Below are 15798 nucleotides of genomic sequence, written 5' to 3' on the forward strand. Positions count from 1 at the left end.
TGGGACACTGAGGTTTGGTAGTAGGTGTCTGCTAAGAGAGCCCTTCCTGCCTGTGGTTTTCATGGAGTTTTAAAATGTGTGGTCTCCTTAAGTCATGTCTCATGCTGAATTTACCGACTGGTAACTGGAGGATGCCAGCAAGACTTGTTTGATTTTGGGGGGACAGAAGCTTGGGAGAGAGGCGAGTTAACCTCTTGCTGTCTGGAAGCCGGAGGAGCGGGATAGCAGCTGACTTGGTGCTCCAGACCCAGCTGTTTGTTGCTGACAGGTACAAGGAACAGCTAGATGAAAAGAAGCACACCGAGAACACCCTTCTCTTGCCCTTGTCACCAGCCTCCCTTTCAACCACAGGGTCATTACCCAGTTTTTTTAAGTTAAACTCTCTTCTGTTGGGAATTGCACTGGGGCTCAGCTAATCCAGGAGGTGGAGGAGATTAACGTCGCTTCGCACCACACACCTTGTTCTGCATAGTGATGCTTAAATCTGTTGATAAGTAGGAAATGGAGGCTCTATACAGGGCAGTATCCTTAAGCTGTTCTACCTTTATCTTGTTAAAAAAGGGAGGAGGGGCAGGAGGAGGAAAGAGAAACCTGCTTCCTGCTTCCCTTCTTTCCACACAATGATAAAAAGGCAAGAAAACCCCAGCCCTTCCAGATTAGATTATTAAACTTCCTTGTTTTGCATCGGACATCTAACACTTTGGAATAGCTGCAAGCAAGTTTCAAATAGTTGCTAAAAATGATTCGAGGAATAATGCTTACAATGTAAATCATCATACTCGGATGCTTTGCTGTGTCACTGGAAATTCAAAGCCGTGAATAGAATTTTTAAAAAAACAAATGTCCACTTGTGTCTGTGAATAGAACAAGTGGCTTGATTTTTATTCTATACACTGTGTTGAGCAGCAGATTAAGTAATAGATTAGTTAACATTGATTTGATTTGTGTAGTCTGTTTGGCATAAAAAATGCATATTTTTAAGTATAAATGAATAGAGTAGTATAAATGGGTGGGTTTAAAAGTGGTTTTGGTTTGCTTTTTAAAACTACTCTAGGAATCACTGCCAATGTAATGAATTAGAGCCTGAAACTGGCTTTTAAGTCTGCTTTTAAAAAATGGGATGGAGACCGTACTTTTAGGAAGCAAAAACGTGGCATGAGGAAGGGAGCCTGGCGTGTGTGTGTGTGCACGGGATCACAATGGCACTTCTTAAAGGTGTGTGTCATGTTTTCTCCACATAAAAACTGTTGGTACAGGCTGTGAATAAGGACTTAAGGATTACGTCTGTAAGAGGAAATCTGCTGTTCTAACACTTATTACTAGAATGTCTGTCACCTACTGTAAAAAATAATTGGATTATATAATTGCCTTACTTCTCTGGTGGTTTAGTATGCAACACTACATTACATTTAGCACCAGAGGGAGCCAATGGTGTTTGTATTGGTTTAGAAAATTACGGCATCATGTTTTAATTCTTTGTGTTGCTCCTCTGTTCAGTACATTCACAACACTGAAATTACAGTGTTTGGTACAATTGTGAATGTCTCTTGAGACTGGCCAGCCACTGTAAATGTCTCTAGTGTGGTCCTGGCACTGTTTGTTTGGCAGGGACTGCATGCCGGGGGGTGGTGGTGTGAATAAATGCCAAATACCTGAACATATGACATAAGCTGCTGAGAATAACACTGTGCATGCAGTGTTCTCTTCCAGACAGCTTAAGGGCATTCGAACAGCTTTTTAAGGAAAGGTAGATACAGAAGTGTAATTTTAGTGAATAGCTGTCATTCCTCAGGGCATAATAACACTTACATTCTTAAAACAGTTGCTAAATTGCTAGCTTTCCATCCATAGCTGAATTATGCTTAGAAGTTTTCATTCGGATAATAGAATTAGATTTTCTTTGCCTTGTGTCAAATTGTCCTGACTTCAGTAGTTGACATCAAACCGTATGTGCTCTGATAGTGCTTGTGTTACTGCTAGTGTAAAGCTGTAACTCTCTTAATTTGGGATGGTCTGTTAAGATCTGCAGCATTAGCATATCCACTTGAGTGATAATTTGATGTCATTTTTGAGGAAGCTTTGAAGCTTTACGCCACCCAGGGTCTGAGCGCATGCATGTATAACTGGGAGTCCTGTGCAGGGAGTAGGGCTGTGAGGAACCTCCTCAGAGTGTCCCTGCTGTGTAAAATATTCTTTGCTTGCAATAATAGCTTGAAAAAGATGCATATATCTTTTTATGATACCACCGATCATCCAGGTAACTTGTGGTTGAGGCTTTTGTATCTTGGGCTGGTAAACTTTCAGGAAGGTTTTGTTACAGGGTAATTATTTTAGCAGTTTTAAAAGTTCACCTTTCAGAGATGAATACTAGTAATATCAATGAAATGTAATTTGTTAACATTAGTTTTCACATAATAACCTAAATCTTGGCAATAATGAGAGGATGTAGGGCTAGAAAGGACCTGTCTAACCTATCTGTCGGGCCCTAGGGAGGACAAGCTGTAGTGGTGTCACTCCTGGTAGATGTCTATGCTATTGCTATCTGCAATAGCAGATGTTCTGCAACCTTTCTGGGTTGGACAGTTTGGTGATTAATTAGCTGAAACATTAGAAAACTTTTCCTAATATGACTTAGTCTTTCCTCCTAGGTCATGTTTTCTAGACCTCTGGTAGCTTTTGTTATTCCTTGAGATTTCTCCAGCTGATTAGTACCTCTTCCCTGAAGTGTCCAAACTGGCCAGTCGAGGCCTCCCTCGGGCTGAGCGCTCGTCTCTCTCACAGGCCGTGCTTGTGTAGTGTTTGCTTTTTGCAGTGCAACATTGTGTAGTTTTGGTCAGCTGCAATCCCAGATCCTTTTCTGCGGAACTGGTTCCGAGCCATTTTCTATTCTGTAGATTTAAATATTTTTAGGAAGTTCTTGTATTTGTCAGAGCAGAGAACAGCAGGGGAGGTGCAAGGCTTGCTCTGTATTCGTCCTGTCAAGAGACTGCAGAAGTTGAAAACCTCCCACCATGGGAGGGAGGGTGTAGTCCTCTGTCTAAGCAGACAGTCATGTCTGTGTCCCACTCGTGCCTCACACCCCCTTGACCAAGTAGCCCAGAGCATTTGAGAAAGTAGAGTACAGTTGTTGACTGTGCTCTTGCCTGCCTTGCTTCAGCACTAGCTTACCTCCCGTGGGTCAGGCTAGCATTTCAAACTTCTATGTAATTCAGAAAAGTAATTTTAAAAATAACAATCCATCCAGAACAGAGATCACCTCTTGACTCCCGGAGGTAGTGTTCCCATCTTCTCTTCCAAGTTCTCTTGTGACTGGTAGAAAGGTAGTATTCACTTTGAAACTGCAGGCTCTTAATTTCACCAAAAAACCCAGACTTTATTGCATAGGAAATTTGAGATCATCTTTTCTCATGAGCTTTGGTGTTGGAGTTCCTTGGCATTATCTTCCAAATTATGGAAAACGTATTCGCATTGTTTTTAGGACTTTGTTTACTACTGATGTCTTTCCCTATCAGTACTCTGCACATTTGGACTTGTGGTCCCAAGAGATCATGCCTTTAAAACAAAGGGATATAAAAATTAGTATCCAACTTTTTAAGCAACAAAACAAAGCAGCATACCTCCAACTGTGGTGTGGAATAAATATTGTATATATTTATAAATATTTGTAATATAGAAGGATCCGTATTACATTTTACTTTGCATCCCGATTCTGAGGAAATCTGCTCAGGCATTTTCACCTAAAGCAACTCTTTCTCATTAACTCATGACTTTTGAAGGTAAGCATTATTGTCATTTGATTTATTATGAAGTTACTAGTGTCCCTTCTGTGGTGGAGTAAGCTTTGTTCTGAAGTCCCTGAAGTGTTTGAAGATACTGGACCTGTATCTTGACTTGTAGTGTGGGACTTAGATTTACACTAATTTAAGTCTCTGAAAAGTTGAGGGTAGGAGGTGCTTCTCTGGCAGACATGGGTGTCTAAAGGCTCTTTCATGTTAGAGTAAGTGAGGGGTAAGATGGGTTTATGGAGAACAGATGAGTTGGTCCCAGGTTGAAGAAAATGTGGTTTATTTCCAGACAAATGCATATATGAGTGTCTGTGTAAGCACATGTCCACAGTTCGCTTGTCCTGTGTGAATAGGAGAAAATGATGTGAATGTCAGTTATGTCGTATTCATGATTTTGAGACATTCAGAGAAGCAATTTGTATATTAAGCAGTTTATTATTAACGCTGGTCTCTGAAGACAGTCCAGGCTTGTGCATATTGAGCTGAGTGCTGTTCTCTGCTATCCCTCATCCTTTGTGCTGACTTGAGCTTTCAAAGGGGATTGTTTGAGCTAAAGGACAGAACTACAAATGAATCAAAATCGAGATCTGCCCCCCCAATTGATACTTCACTCTTACGGCTGTAACTTTCTTTTTGCTCATTTAAATCGATCCAGTTAGCATTGAGCGGCACCAGTAGTTTTCCTCTGGATTCTAGCCAGCTTTGTAACTAAAGTCACAGTCATCCAGGATGGGGGGAGCTTGGCTGCCATTTCATGGGGCATAGCATGTTGTCTTCCCCATGTTTGTATGCAGAGAATAGTGGCACAAGGAATACGCACCACCAGAAGCAGCCCCTTATTGTCCGTGGGCAGAGAGACTGCAAATTTAGCAGACCCATAATTGAAACACACACGTGAAGCCTTTTTTTGTCATTCCCTAGCCCGCCTTTAAGTGGTTTCTGAGTCTGACCTTTAAATACAAATGTCCTAGTGAGGTGATGCTCTTATCACTGGGGCTGGTATTTGGCCTGCCTTTCTCCCTTCACTGATGTGCAGAAGGGCACTAACTCTCTTGATTGCACAGCAATGCCGGTGTGGGCCACAGTGGAGGTCTCTGTTCCAGCTGTGGCAGCTTGGCTGGGTGGTACCCACAGTGTGCCGTGGAGAGGAAGGAGAGCTGCAGCAGTGCTGCCTGGACTCTTGCCTGTCCTCCTCACCAGCTCTCCCTAGTCAGTCCCTCGCCTTCAGCGTCATCCCAGCTCCAGGGACCAGCCCCACAGTTTCACTCAGGGCCAGCATTGTTCATATTACCACAAGACTGTCCATGTTTCTCAACCCTCAGCTCGTTCAACCCCCAGTAACTTCTCACTCTGCTCTCTCCCTTCCAGCTCCATGAGGGCCAGGGGTTCCCAGGGAGCATGAGGGGGTGGGCAGGGGGCCATGATCCAGTCAGGTGCTAAGAGCTGATGTCTAGGGCACAGGAGGGACACCGACAGCCTCTCCCCAAACAGGCGGGGCAGCACAGCATTAGTGCATTTTCTTCTGTCATCTGCATATACCAACTGAAAGTGAACTGCTTATTTACAGACCTGGCTTTAGACAAGCTAGAAACAGTTACTTGATGTTAGAGAAAAGAGAGAAGGATAGCTGGTGGGCTGTTTTGCTATTTGCAAGGGCTTAAAAAGAGTGTTTTTTCCTTAGGTGCATAATTGGTTGAAAGTATTCTGGGATTTACTTTTGTCCCCCATCCCCTTAGAATCAGAAAGATAAGTTTGAGCTGGATTTAGTGAACCACCCCTCTCGTACACTTAATGCTCAGAATTGACTTTCTCCCCAAACATAGTGGCATTCAGGATCAAGGGCTTTTGTTTTCTTCTACAGCAAAGGAGATTGGCAGAGACCTGTCAGAACCATGCTGGTGTATGTCACTTCATTGGTTTCAATCCTTTCAGTGTGGGCTTTTAGCTTCTTGATGATTGATGTGCTTCGGTTTGATTTAAATTGTTGGGCTCAACACAGAGGTTACTGTGTGGGAATGGAAGTATCTGTGGCAGGCAGGAAGTCAGATAAGGAGAACTACTCAAATGCCATAAAAATAATTACAGAGAATCAGCATCTTAGTCAGGTAGCCTAGTCTCTAGTGCCAGCGGTTCATGTAGGGGTAATAGTTGGTAATTCTGGGAAGGGCGAGAGAATGGTGTGGTCTGCCATGACAAGTTTTTAACTTTTCCTTCCTTACAAAGTATCATTGATCTGCAGTAATGAAACACAACTGAAGCCTTGAAATTTTCTTTACAAAAATAAAGAATGCTCAAGGAAATAGAAGAAAAGGGAACAAAATATCTGTGCATTTTACAAGACCTGGAAGTAAGCCAAAGTCATTACTTTGTGAAAATAGTAGGGTTTTCCGTCAGTAATCTAGCTAACATGTAAATAACTAACATGTGGGAATTGGGACAAAAGAGCTGGTTATAGGGGACTGTAGCCACCACCTGAGTCATGTATGTTGGATAACCTGGCACTTCAGCTGAGTTCCCTTGAAAAGAATGTAACTGGGAGCAGCACAGGGAGGATTTTATCTCAGGATATTTATAAATTACGGCTGGAGGTTCAAAAAATGGGGTGAAAAGGCATAGTCCAGGGTATCAGTGAAATTTTTAGAAGAAAAATAATAATGATAATAATGAAAATATAACAAGCAGGTTGCTTCTGAGAAAAAAAGCCTTAAAATCATTGTACCCGAAGAAAAATACAAGACATTGTATTCAGTGCAGAACTCTTCTGCGGGTAACTTGCAGTGGTCTTCTCTGTACCAGACAATCTTCTAGTTCAAAAGGAGTTTCAGTTCTCTTTCTGTCTGTTTGCTTCTGCTCCTCCCCCCCACCCCCACCCCAGGGATAGCTGGAAAGATTTGTGCTAGAAGTGTTTGTGGAAACAATGTTACTAGTGCCATGTTTGTATTAATCGATTGGATAGAAGAGTTAAAGTTTGTACGCCTTCTAATGACATTTTGTTCTGAAACATCAATTTAAATAAGGAACACTTTTTAAAATGTCCCTCCCAAAAGGATGTTTTTCATTCCTGCCTTTGACTTTTTTTTTCTTTTTTTAAAACAAATTTTTCTCACCTCTGAGTCCCGTTGGTTGATTGATGACTTTAGAGCATGGTATTGCCTCCTTTTCTCTTCTCCTTAAAAGGTCTGAGTGTAAGGGGAAGGGACGTGTCAAGACAGACACTTGAAGTGAAATAGAGTATTTTCTCTTTGGACAAAGGAGCTGAATGAAACCATGTGAGAATTCCTGTGACATCCACATAATATGCCAATAACTCTTACTTTGCCATCAACACAGAATTGTAACACTCAGTCATGGAAGAAAAACAGGGAATTTGTGGAGAGTAGTTTCCATGGTACCTAGGTACAGTGTTTTCATTGAACCTGGTTGTGGGAGCTGTGGTCTGGTTTCTGTAAACGCGAGTCTCGAGGGTGGGCTCCTGTCAGGTTCCCCCCATGCCTTGAGCTCAGGCCACAGCCTGTGCCCACTCGTACACAGATGGCTTCTGGAATCACAAAAGGTTGAAGAGCTCGACGTTTGGTGACTTCAGTCCTGTGTAAGACTGAGTGACTGGAAATTCCTGTGTTGAAAGTTACAGGAAAAGGAGAAGGTCAGAGTGATGCAGTGCAGCTGTGTAACTCCAGCATCTATGGCAAGAACATTAAAAAAGTGAATTTAATCCTTTTTTAACACATCTTAAACCCTTAGGGAGACTTGAGGGTGTTAGCAGCTGGTCAGAGAAAGGGAAGAGTGGAGGACAGTTTGCCAACATTGGTGACAACAATTACAGAATTTCAGTCTGCTCTAGTCTGGCCCTCTGCAAACACGGAGGATACGCACGAGGTTATAAACATTATAGCTGATACAAGGCGAGAGTCATGTTGCTGTCTAGAAGGTAAAATCCCTCAGTTTCAGGATTATGTGTATCTGGTTTGGGCCTACCCACAGAATTTTGAAAGCACCTAAATGCTGAAGGTTGGGAGTTCGTTGGTTTTTTTTGTTGTTGTTGTTTTGGGGGGTTTTTTGGTTGGTTTGTTTGTTGTTTTTTTTCTTAAAGCGCTGGGATGATTGATTGGTAATAGGGAGGCTTTTGGGGACAGTGTTCCTGCTGCAGTATGGGAGCTGTGTTTGTGAGAGTGTTTGAACTTTTCTACACTCCCTTTAAATAAAGCTCACAGCCTGTGGTTATGCAGCAGATTAATAGTAACAGCTGTGGGCTAACAGAGGATTAAAACTGTCTTAGCATATGAGAACATCAGTGATAAAATGCATCTGGTATGAAGTCTCCAAAGACTTATAGGATTGTATGTAAATAGTAAATATGTTTCTATGGTGCTTATCTTCTATTCTGCTTGTGACTGCTGGGCTGTTTTCAGAATTTTTGTTTCTGGGTGCCGTGAGGTTAATGATATTTTCAGAGAGGCAGTTATGCGAAGAAGTTGTGTGGGATCTACATAGCCTTAAAACATTTGTACGGTGTGTTTTGTTGGCAAGGCTTTATAATGGTGGAGAGTTTCATGCTTTGCAGAGTGAAAAGAAGCAAGCTAGTTACACTCTGTGCTAGTGCGGCTCTGTTTCATCATGGATTAATTTGTCTCACTTTTTTTCCTGCAGGGATTTGGTAGGGTAGGGAAAGGATTATGAAAGGAAATATGGTAATGTAGTTCAAACTACATTGGAAGTTCAAAAATATTTTAAAACATTTACTCCAGGCTGTAGTGTTTAGTTCAGGCTATTGAAATCCTGCCTGTGAAGGAAGGCACTGCTAAGATAGAATCAGCCACAAACAGAAAATCACATAGTGCCTACAAGGGATAAGTGACAAATGGATAAATAATTTTAAAACACATGGGGCAAAGATATTTTAATAGATCTGTCTAGTAAGTAATAAGGTGATAAAAAAATGAAAAATTACTTCTGTTCATAGGTTAAGACAACTTACACTAGACGATTTTGGTATTTGTGACCAAGCATGGACAGAAGTCATCAAGGCTTTATAGTTTTTCATATTATTATACAAGCTCTTGTGTTCATATAAGGTCTGTTACAAGTTCAGAGCATATTCTTTTACCTAATCTTCAAATCTGCTTCTTCCAAAATAAGTGTGAAGCTTTTTGTTTGTAGTGTCGTCATACAGATGCCAACCAGAACTATACAAAGTCTTTCAGTGTTACATACTCCTTTTATATTTGTACAAGCTTGTTCCATCTAGATAGTGGAATGGAAAAGGGAAGCGTCAAAATCACCTGTGGTGATACAGAGTATTTTAAGACTTGCTATGGAGTCACATAAATACATTCAGTTGCTCTGGTTTTATGAATTGCATTGAATGAATTGTTCTAAGGTACGATCAAATTGCAACTTGTTTATAGTGTTTTTCCATTCATTGCTATTCTTTATAGATATAAAAATAGGGAAACATAAAAAAGATGTTCTGTAGGCATGCATCATGTCTTCTGCAACGTGTATAGCTTAAAAGTTTAACTTCTAATATATTCACTATTCTTGAAATATTAAATTCCTTTTGTAAACCAAATAATTGGGATACAGTTGGCTGATGACTAGCTAGGAGAATGTATAAAATATTCCCTTTAATTGGGTTTTCGCGTCTTATTTTTCCTCTTAAATTTTGCAGTTGGCATCTTTCCAACTAATACATCTTTTGCGTTAGTTTATAGATTGTATAATACATACTCATGATAACGTTTCCGAGATGCTCTTCCTAAACACAACCCTCCCCAAATTTAAAAAAAGCAAAGCAACTTTGATCTTCTTCTGTACTCTTAGAGGATGTGCTTTTCCAGTGTGTGCACAGGCAGGTATTCTCCCTTGAAGTTAACCTGTATTTGCCATTTATCTCCTCTTAAGATTGGGTTTAGTCATCTCGGTTCAGCATCATCGTTTCCAGAAAAGTCAATCATACTGCATGCTTAGAGGTGAAGCTTTGAGAAACAATTTCATGCTTGCATGCAAATATGTCCTAGTATAAAAAAGAAGGAAAAGGGAAATTAAAGGAGTGCACAAAATTGGTTTTAAGTTTATTGAGAAGGTTACTATGTGTGTTTCTGATGGGTGCTGACAACTCCATTCCAGAGTCAGTTATTGAGGTGCCCATCACTCCATAGAGAGTACAGCACACCTCACAGGGCTGTAATGTGGGCTGGGGCTGAGACCTGGCTTGTATTTGCCCTGCAGTCATGCTAGTTCAAATGCAGTCATGATTTAAACAGTGATATAATTTGAGATATAATTAAATAGTGATATAATAGTGATACTGTTTCTGCTGTACACTGGCCAAGCGATTGGTGTAAGAGGTTAATTCTGGTTTAGTATGCAGTGCGGTATTTTACCCTAGGGGTAGGGAACATCTTATGTAAAGCAGTTGACTGAGAAAGTCTTAAGCAAAGCAAAAAGAAAGACCTTGCAGGAAAGCCATGCTGACTATCTCATATAATGACTTTTTCTTCTTAAGTTCTTTCTGCTCCCCTTGATTTAGAAGTCTCTTTAACCTGTGTCAAAAGTCAGCTCTGGCAAAGAGAGAGGGGCCGAGCAGAAGTCAAAGTAAAATGAAGGTGCAAGTTTTGTTTATTTTCATTCTGCTTTCTGTATACTTTTTCTTGCTTATACTTCTGGCCCTAGGAGCAACTGACAACAGAAGCCTCCCTCAACCCCCACAAAATTGGTAGAGTTTTCAAATTGTATTTCTACAAAATTTGCTTATTATTTCCAGTTGAGCAACAGACCCTTTGGGGTATGCTTAAGTGAAAGTTACATGGCAACTGTAGTTTAATAGCTCATATCCTGATGAGATTCCAGTTCTAGTGGTAAGCTAGAGTAGTTGCAGTCTGGCTGTGGTGGGAAAAAGCCCACAGCTAATGTAGATCCAGGATAGTCGAATAGCATTGTTACAGTATTCTTCAGTATAAGTCTTAAGATCTATGTTTTTTTAGTCTCTGTTCCATTCCTTTTTTCTTTTCAAATAAAATCTGTGTATTACAGGCAAAAGCAGCAAATTAACAATTTACATCAGAAGATAAGGGAGAATGAATTACGAGCTCAACACGCGAGACTGAGCCATCTTGTGAACTGCGAAGAACCTTACATGACTAATTTGCAGGTAGGATGGATATTTTTCTTTCAGCAAAGCTTTCAGTTGCCCAGTAACTGACACCTGAAAGCATGTTCACAATTTACTGCAGGCCAAAATGGAGAGCTTTTGTGATTATTGATGGTTGTGTAATTGTATAGTTCCAAATTGTATAGAGGAGAATATCCTCTAAGTGTTGTAGTTTACCTTAGGTTTGCAGAAATCTAAGTTACATTAACATTTTGTACATACTTGTTTTGAAATCTGGTAAGAATGGGGTAAGAATGAGGGATTGTGACACTAAGAATAAGGGTTTAACAGCGTGCATGTAGCACAGTTATACAGGGAGATACTAGGAGATAAAGTAGTTTGATAAGAGAGTATCTGAAAACAACTGATGGAAGGTTTTCTGAAGAGGAGAAGGAGGTGTACTACCCAAAGGAGTGGTTAAATTGTATCGATAGAATAGATGGAAGAGATGTGAGAAGGCAAACAGACGGGTGGAATACCTTTGCACAAGACACCTGAAAGGAATACAGATTAGTACTCCTAGGGAACACTTAGTCTGAAAGGGAATGTGTGGTGGTATTTTGGGCATACCTGTCCTAATTTTTATCTAACTAGCACAAATATCAGAAAGTGTAAGGATGAGGTAGCATAGGCTAACCACGAAATGCAGATCAGTTTGAGGGCTGTGGCTGCTACCCTGTTTTAGCACAGAAATTCCGTCTCCAGACCTTGGCATATCTAAAAGGCAACGTAGAAAGAGAACGTTAAAGGCAGATGTGCAGAGAAATAGCTTTTCTGTCCCCTTTTATTACCTTATCTTTTTCTGTCACAAGCACTGCACCAGGATCTCAGCTAGCGTACTTCAGCATGACATTAATCATGTCCTTGGAATAACATAGCTGTGCGTCAGGTGAGAATCTGGTTTGTGTGAGACAGGAGAGAAATTCAGATGGAGCCTCAGTGTGAAGTTAGGTATTCAGAAAGTTTTTCAGACATCTAGGAATGTGGCTTTTGGTGCTTCCGGAAGTTCTTTTATAAAATACTTTAAAATTCTGTCTAGATTAAGATTTGGGGGGGGGAGAATTACTGCAGAAACTGAAATTTAAGTGTACATATCTTAGTATACCATAGTACACTTCAAATAAAGCAGCAGATGCATTCATATTTCATAATTTAAAGAGTTAAAAAAGTTTATAATGTATTAGGATTTCTGTTTGATTTGTGTGCCTTCTGTAAGATTAACTTACAAATGCAAGTCTCCTTTAATGGAGGTTTTAATCTCTTTTAATGCTTTGCTGTAGGAATGTTACTAGTTAAAAATACTGCCTGTATAATTTCTTTAAAAATACCAATTTATGGTATTAAAAGAATCTTGAAACTGAAAGCCTAATGGGATGCATCTCCTTTTTCATCCCACATGCAGCTGATTTCCATTTTGTGCTTGTCTGTCTGTGGGCAGTGGAGGTAGAAGAGTAATATTGAACTGCATGAAATGGAAAGGGAGGAAGGGTTTGGTACACAGGACAGAAGGTAGGAGGCCTGCCTTCTGATTGTGGCTGTAGTCTCAGGCTTGTCCCTGCACCATTCTGCACCTCAGGTGTGATAGCTCTAAGGTTTGACTAGTACTAATGTTCTGCTTTAGAAGGATCCTGAGACTGGAGCATCTCTTACTTTAATACATTCATAGCCATTTTATAGAGTGTTCTTCTTCCTAGGGGGTGGTATGATAATGCAGTGGCAGTGATCTGTTTTGAAAACACTGTTTGGATTTTCAGGGGGTTCTTTTGGAATAAGTCACACCTCTTCCATAAATCTGAGGAGGAAAGTGGCCCCACAATGTTCATTTGCATGTGTTGTGAATGTAAAGGTGTCCAGCTTCTTTTTTTTTTTTGCTCCAGATTCCTGAAATACATGCTGTTACCATGTATTTTAATGTTTGAAAAATCAAACTCCACCCTTCCTGACAGTGGAAAAAAAATGCAGGACTGTTTTCGGCTGTGCCGCTCAAGTATACGGTGGTATATGTGCATTCATTTGTATTACTATTTTATTTCTTTTTGTAAGCAACCACAGTATGAGAGCACACCACTGCAACCTCACGTTTCAGAAAGATCAACATCCCACCTTGAGGAGCTTGAGCGAAAGATTGCAGCAGCTGAGAATAAGGAATTACAACTCAGTGAATTTGTAAAACAAATCTCAAACAAATCTAGTGAGGAGAAAAAGAAGATGGAGGAGAAAGTAAGTCTTTCATGTTCCAAATTTCTTTCTGACACTGTTACAACAGCATATGTTGTGTTTGCTAGAAAGCAACTTAGTATGTGGGTTGCTGAGCTATTTTTGAAAGGTAGGTAAACTATCTGCGATAGAAAAATTGATAGTGATTGTAGCTGTTGGCAATGGATAAATCTGAAATCCTAAAAAGCAATACTAGATGAAATGGCAATCATGACTGGTTTTAACCAGGTACCAGTTAAACTTGCTTTGAAGAAAAGCTGCTCAGCTCTAAGAATTCATGTAGCTTGAAGTGTTTATTACAGTAAATAAAGTATCATTTAAAAACATAGAAAGACTGTGAAAATGAAATCCCTATTTTTAGCATGGCTTGTAAATGTGGGCCCTCATGGTTTGAGGGCCTGTATGTGCCTACTCAGCAGGAGTGAGTGAGATGCACTTACCGGCCTGTATGTGCCTACTCAGCAGGAGTGATTCTCTCGTAGCTTTGCTAGGATGTGCAGAGTAGACTTTAGTCTGAGACAAGGAAGGGGCTTAGATGGCTGTGTTCTTGGAACTGTCTAGACGCGGGGTTTCTCTGGAGGCTGAAGCAATACCCAGGGGTAGTTTTGAATGTCCTGTCAGCCTTCCTTTATTGCAAGCAGGAATGTGCCATTGACCAGGTGCTTCCTAATTAGTGTTAGGGATACATTGTCACTGTTACCTTCTCTTCTTTGATCACTGGGCCTTACTACTGGGCTTAGATTTATATTAATGCAGGTTCAAGGGGTAGGAGCAGTATGATACAGTGAAGTGGCAGGTGGGAAGACAAAGAAGAAAGCATAATTTATCTCAAATTCTGCCTTACCATTTCCTATTAACCCTGCAGTAAGCTTTTCACTAAGGGTAACATTCAGGAAGGGCAGAAATTGGATGCTGCTGCTTCCTCCTGTTTCAGCTTTTCCTGCTTGTGTTCCTCACTGTGTAGGAACTGCTGCTGTAGGTGGTGGCAGTGGTGAGGATCTGTGCAGCAGTGCTTGTGTTAGTGGGATGGTCTGTAGCTAGGGGCCTGATTCACTGCACAGTCCTGATTCACCCCTTAACACCCATCCATTCTATGCACTGAACAAAAGGCTCTCAAGGAGAGAAAGGGCAGGGAGGGAGAGCCTGTGTTTCTGTAATAAAATTAGTGCCCTTCTGTTTGAGGGAAGACTGCGGAGGGAGGAAGGAGCTGTGCTGTGTTCCCGCAGGGATGTGGCAGGCTGGGAACCCAAGCAGTAGGCTGGGTGCTGAGCCTGGGGACAGCTGTCTCTGGAGTTCCTCTGCTGTGCTCACAGGGAGATCACCCCAGAGCCTGAAGACTTGGTGTCTCAGATCAGTGGCTGATGTTACAGGACAAAAATACAATTTCTGTACTGGTCGAAGGGATTGTTGCCAATAGCTGTGCTAGGGTTATTTCTGAGCAAATGCCTGCCTCTTTGGAGAGGGTAAGTTTTTTTCAGCCCAAAGCCAAATTTGGCCACAGGGTGGGGAAAACGCTGTTAACATTCAGATGAGCTTTGCTTGTAAGCGTATGCTAAAAGAACACATGGAAGTTTAGGTTAAGGTTGCTGGCATACATTTCTACTTATCTGTCTGTCCCACTTTTGCAAATAATACTATCTTTTCCTACATTGGAGTTTTTAACATACAACATTTAAATACAGTGTACGGATGGTATGTTTTTGACAATAAGGGACAAGCTGTGACCATTCGGTGTAGGTGGGAGGAAAGAAAACATAAGGAGCAAACCCATTTCCTTGACCCTCTTTTGTCAGTGGTGAGAAGTCTAGGAAAGTCTCCCTCATCACAAAACCAGGATGTATTGGAACTGGAAAAGGTTCAGAGAAGGGCAACAAAGCAGATATCCGTCAGAAGATAACAGGAGGTATGATTAAATCTTCACGTTGGAAAAGAAGTGACTGAAGGGGAGCATGATGGAGTCTGCAGAGCCACAAGCAGCCTGGAAGGGAGAGAGGGCAGTCAGCTCCTCACTGCAGCTCCCGTTGCAGGAGTGAGGGAACATCTAGCGAAGCTCTAGGAGCCAAGTACATGATCAGCAAAGGGAGCCGATTCCTCATGCCAGTTCTCTATAGCAAACCTGTAGATTGTCTCTCTGAAAGCTGTTGTGGATAGGTGGGCTCAAGGGAAAAATGGGTGAGTTGATGGAAGTGCTGCCTTGTTCTAAATGCACAGGAATAATAACTGCCTCAGGAGAGCCCCCAAGGTGAATGCAGCTGGGGGCTGGAAAAATGTGCTTTCCTTGTTCTTTCCCTACCATAGACATCTGCTTATGGCTACTGTTGGAGATGAGATATTGGGCTAGAAGGCCTCTTGGTCTGAAGCGCTGTGTCCCTTCTAATGTTAGGGTGGATGTACCTGATGCTTTCCTTTTGAGAAACTGCAGGGCCAGCAGAGGTCAGAGGTGCTCTTTGTTCACTGCTGGCATCATACCTGTTCTTGCCCCATGCAGACATGCCAAGCAAGGGAGTATTTGTACCACCTTGTGAATAATTCTGGTGCCTGAAGAGAAGGGTTTTTTCCCCTAGGCTCCATGTGTAGTCACTGTAGGACTGAGGTGACTGAGCTCTTTAATTGGCACTGAACTTTCAGAAGCCTGAAAAAGCTCCC

At 41.3% G+C, this 15798-nt stretch overlaps 1 protein-coding gene across 1 annotated transcript in view; it reads left to right on the plus strand.

Moving 5' to 3' along the window:
• CEP85L (centrosomal protein 85 like) overlaps positions 1-15798 on the plus strand; it is a 205330-nt gene that overhangs the window by 172437 nt on the left and 17095 nt on the right. Inside the window, exons 6-7 of the mRNA XM_009289182.1 lie at positions 10818-10935; positions 12979-13155. Of these exons, the coding sequence (XP_009287457.1) occupies positions 10818-10935; positions 12979-13155 (295 nt within the window). The remainder of the gene's footprint in view (positions 1-10817; positions 10936-12978; positions 13156-15798) is intronic.

The sequence above is a fragment of the Aptenodytes forsteri genome, unplaced genomic scaffold, assembly GCF_000699145.1.
Source record: "Aptenodytes forsteri isolate BGI_AS27 unplaced genomic scaffold, ASM69914v1 Scaffold217, whole genome shotgun sequence".
Lineage (NCBI taxonomy): Eukaryota > Metazoa > Chordata > Aves > Sphenisciformes > Spheniscidae > Aptenodytes > Aptenodytes forsteri.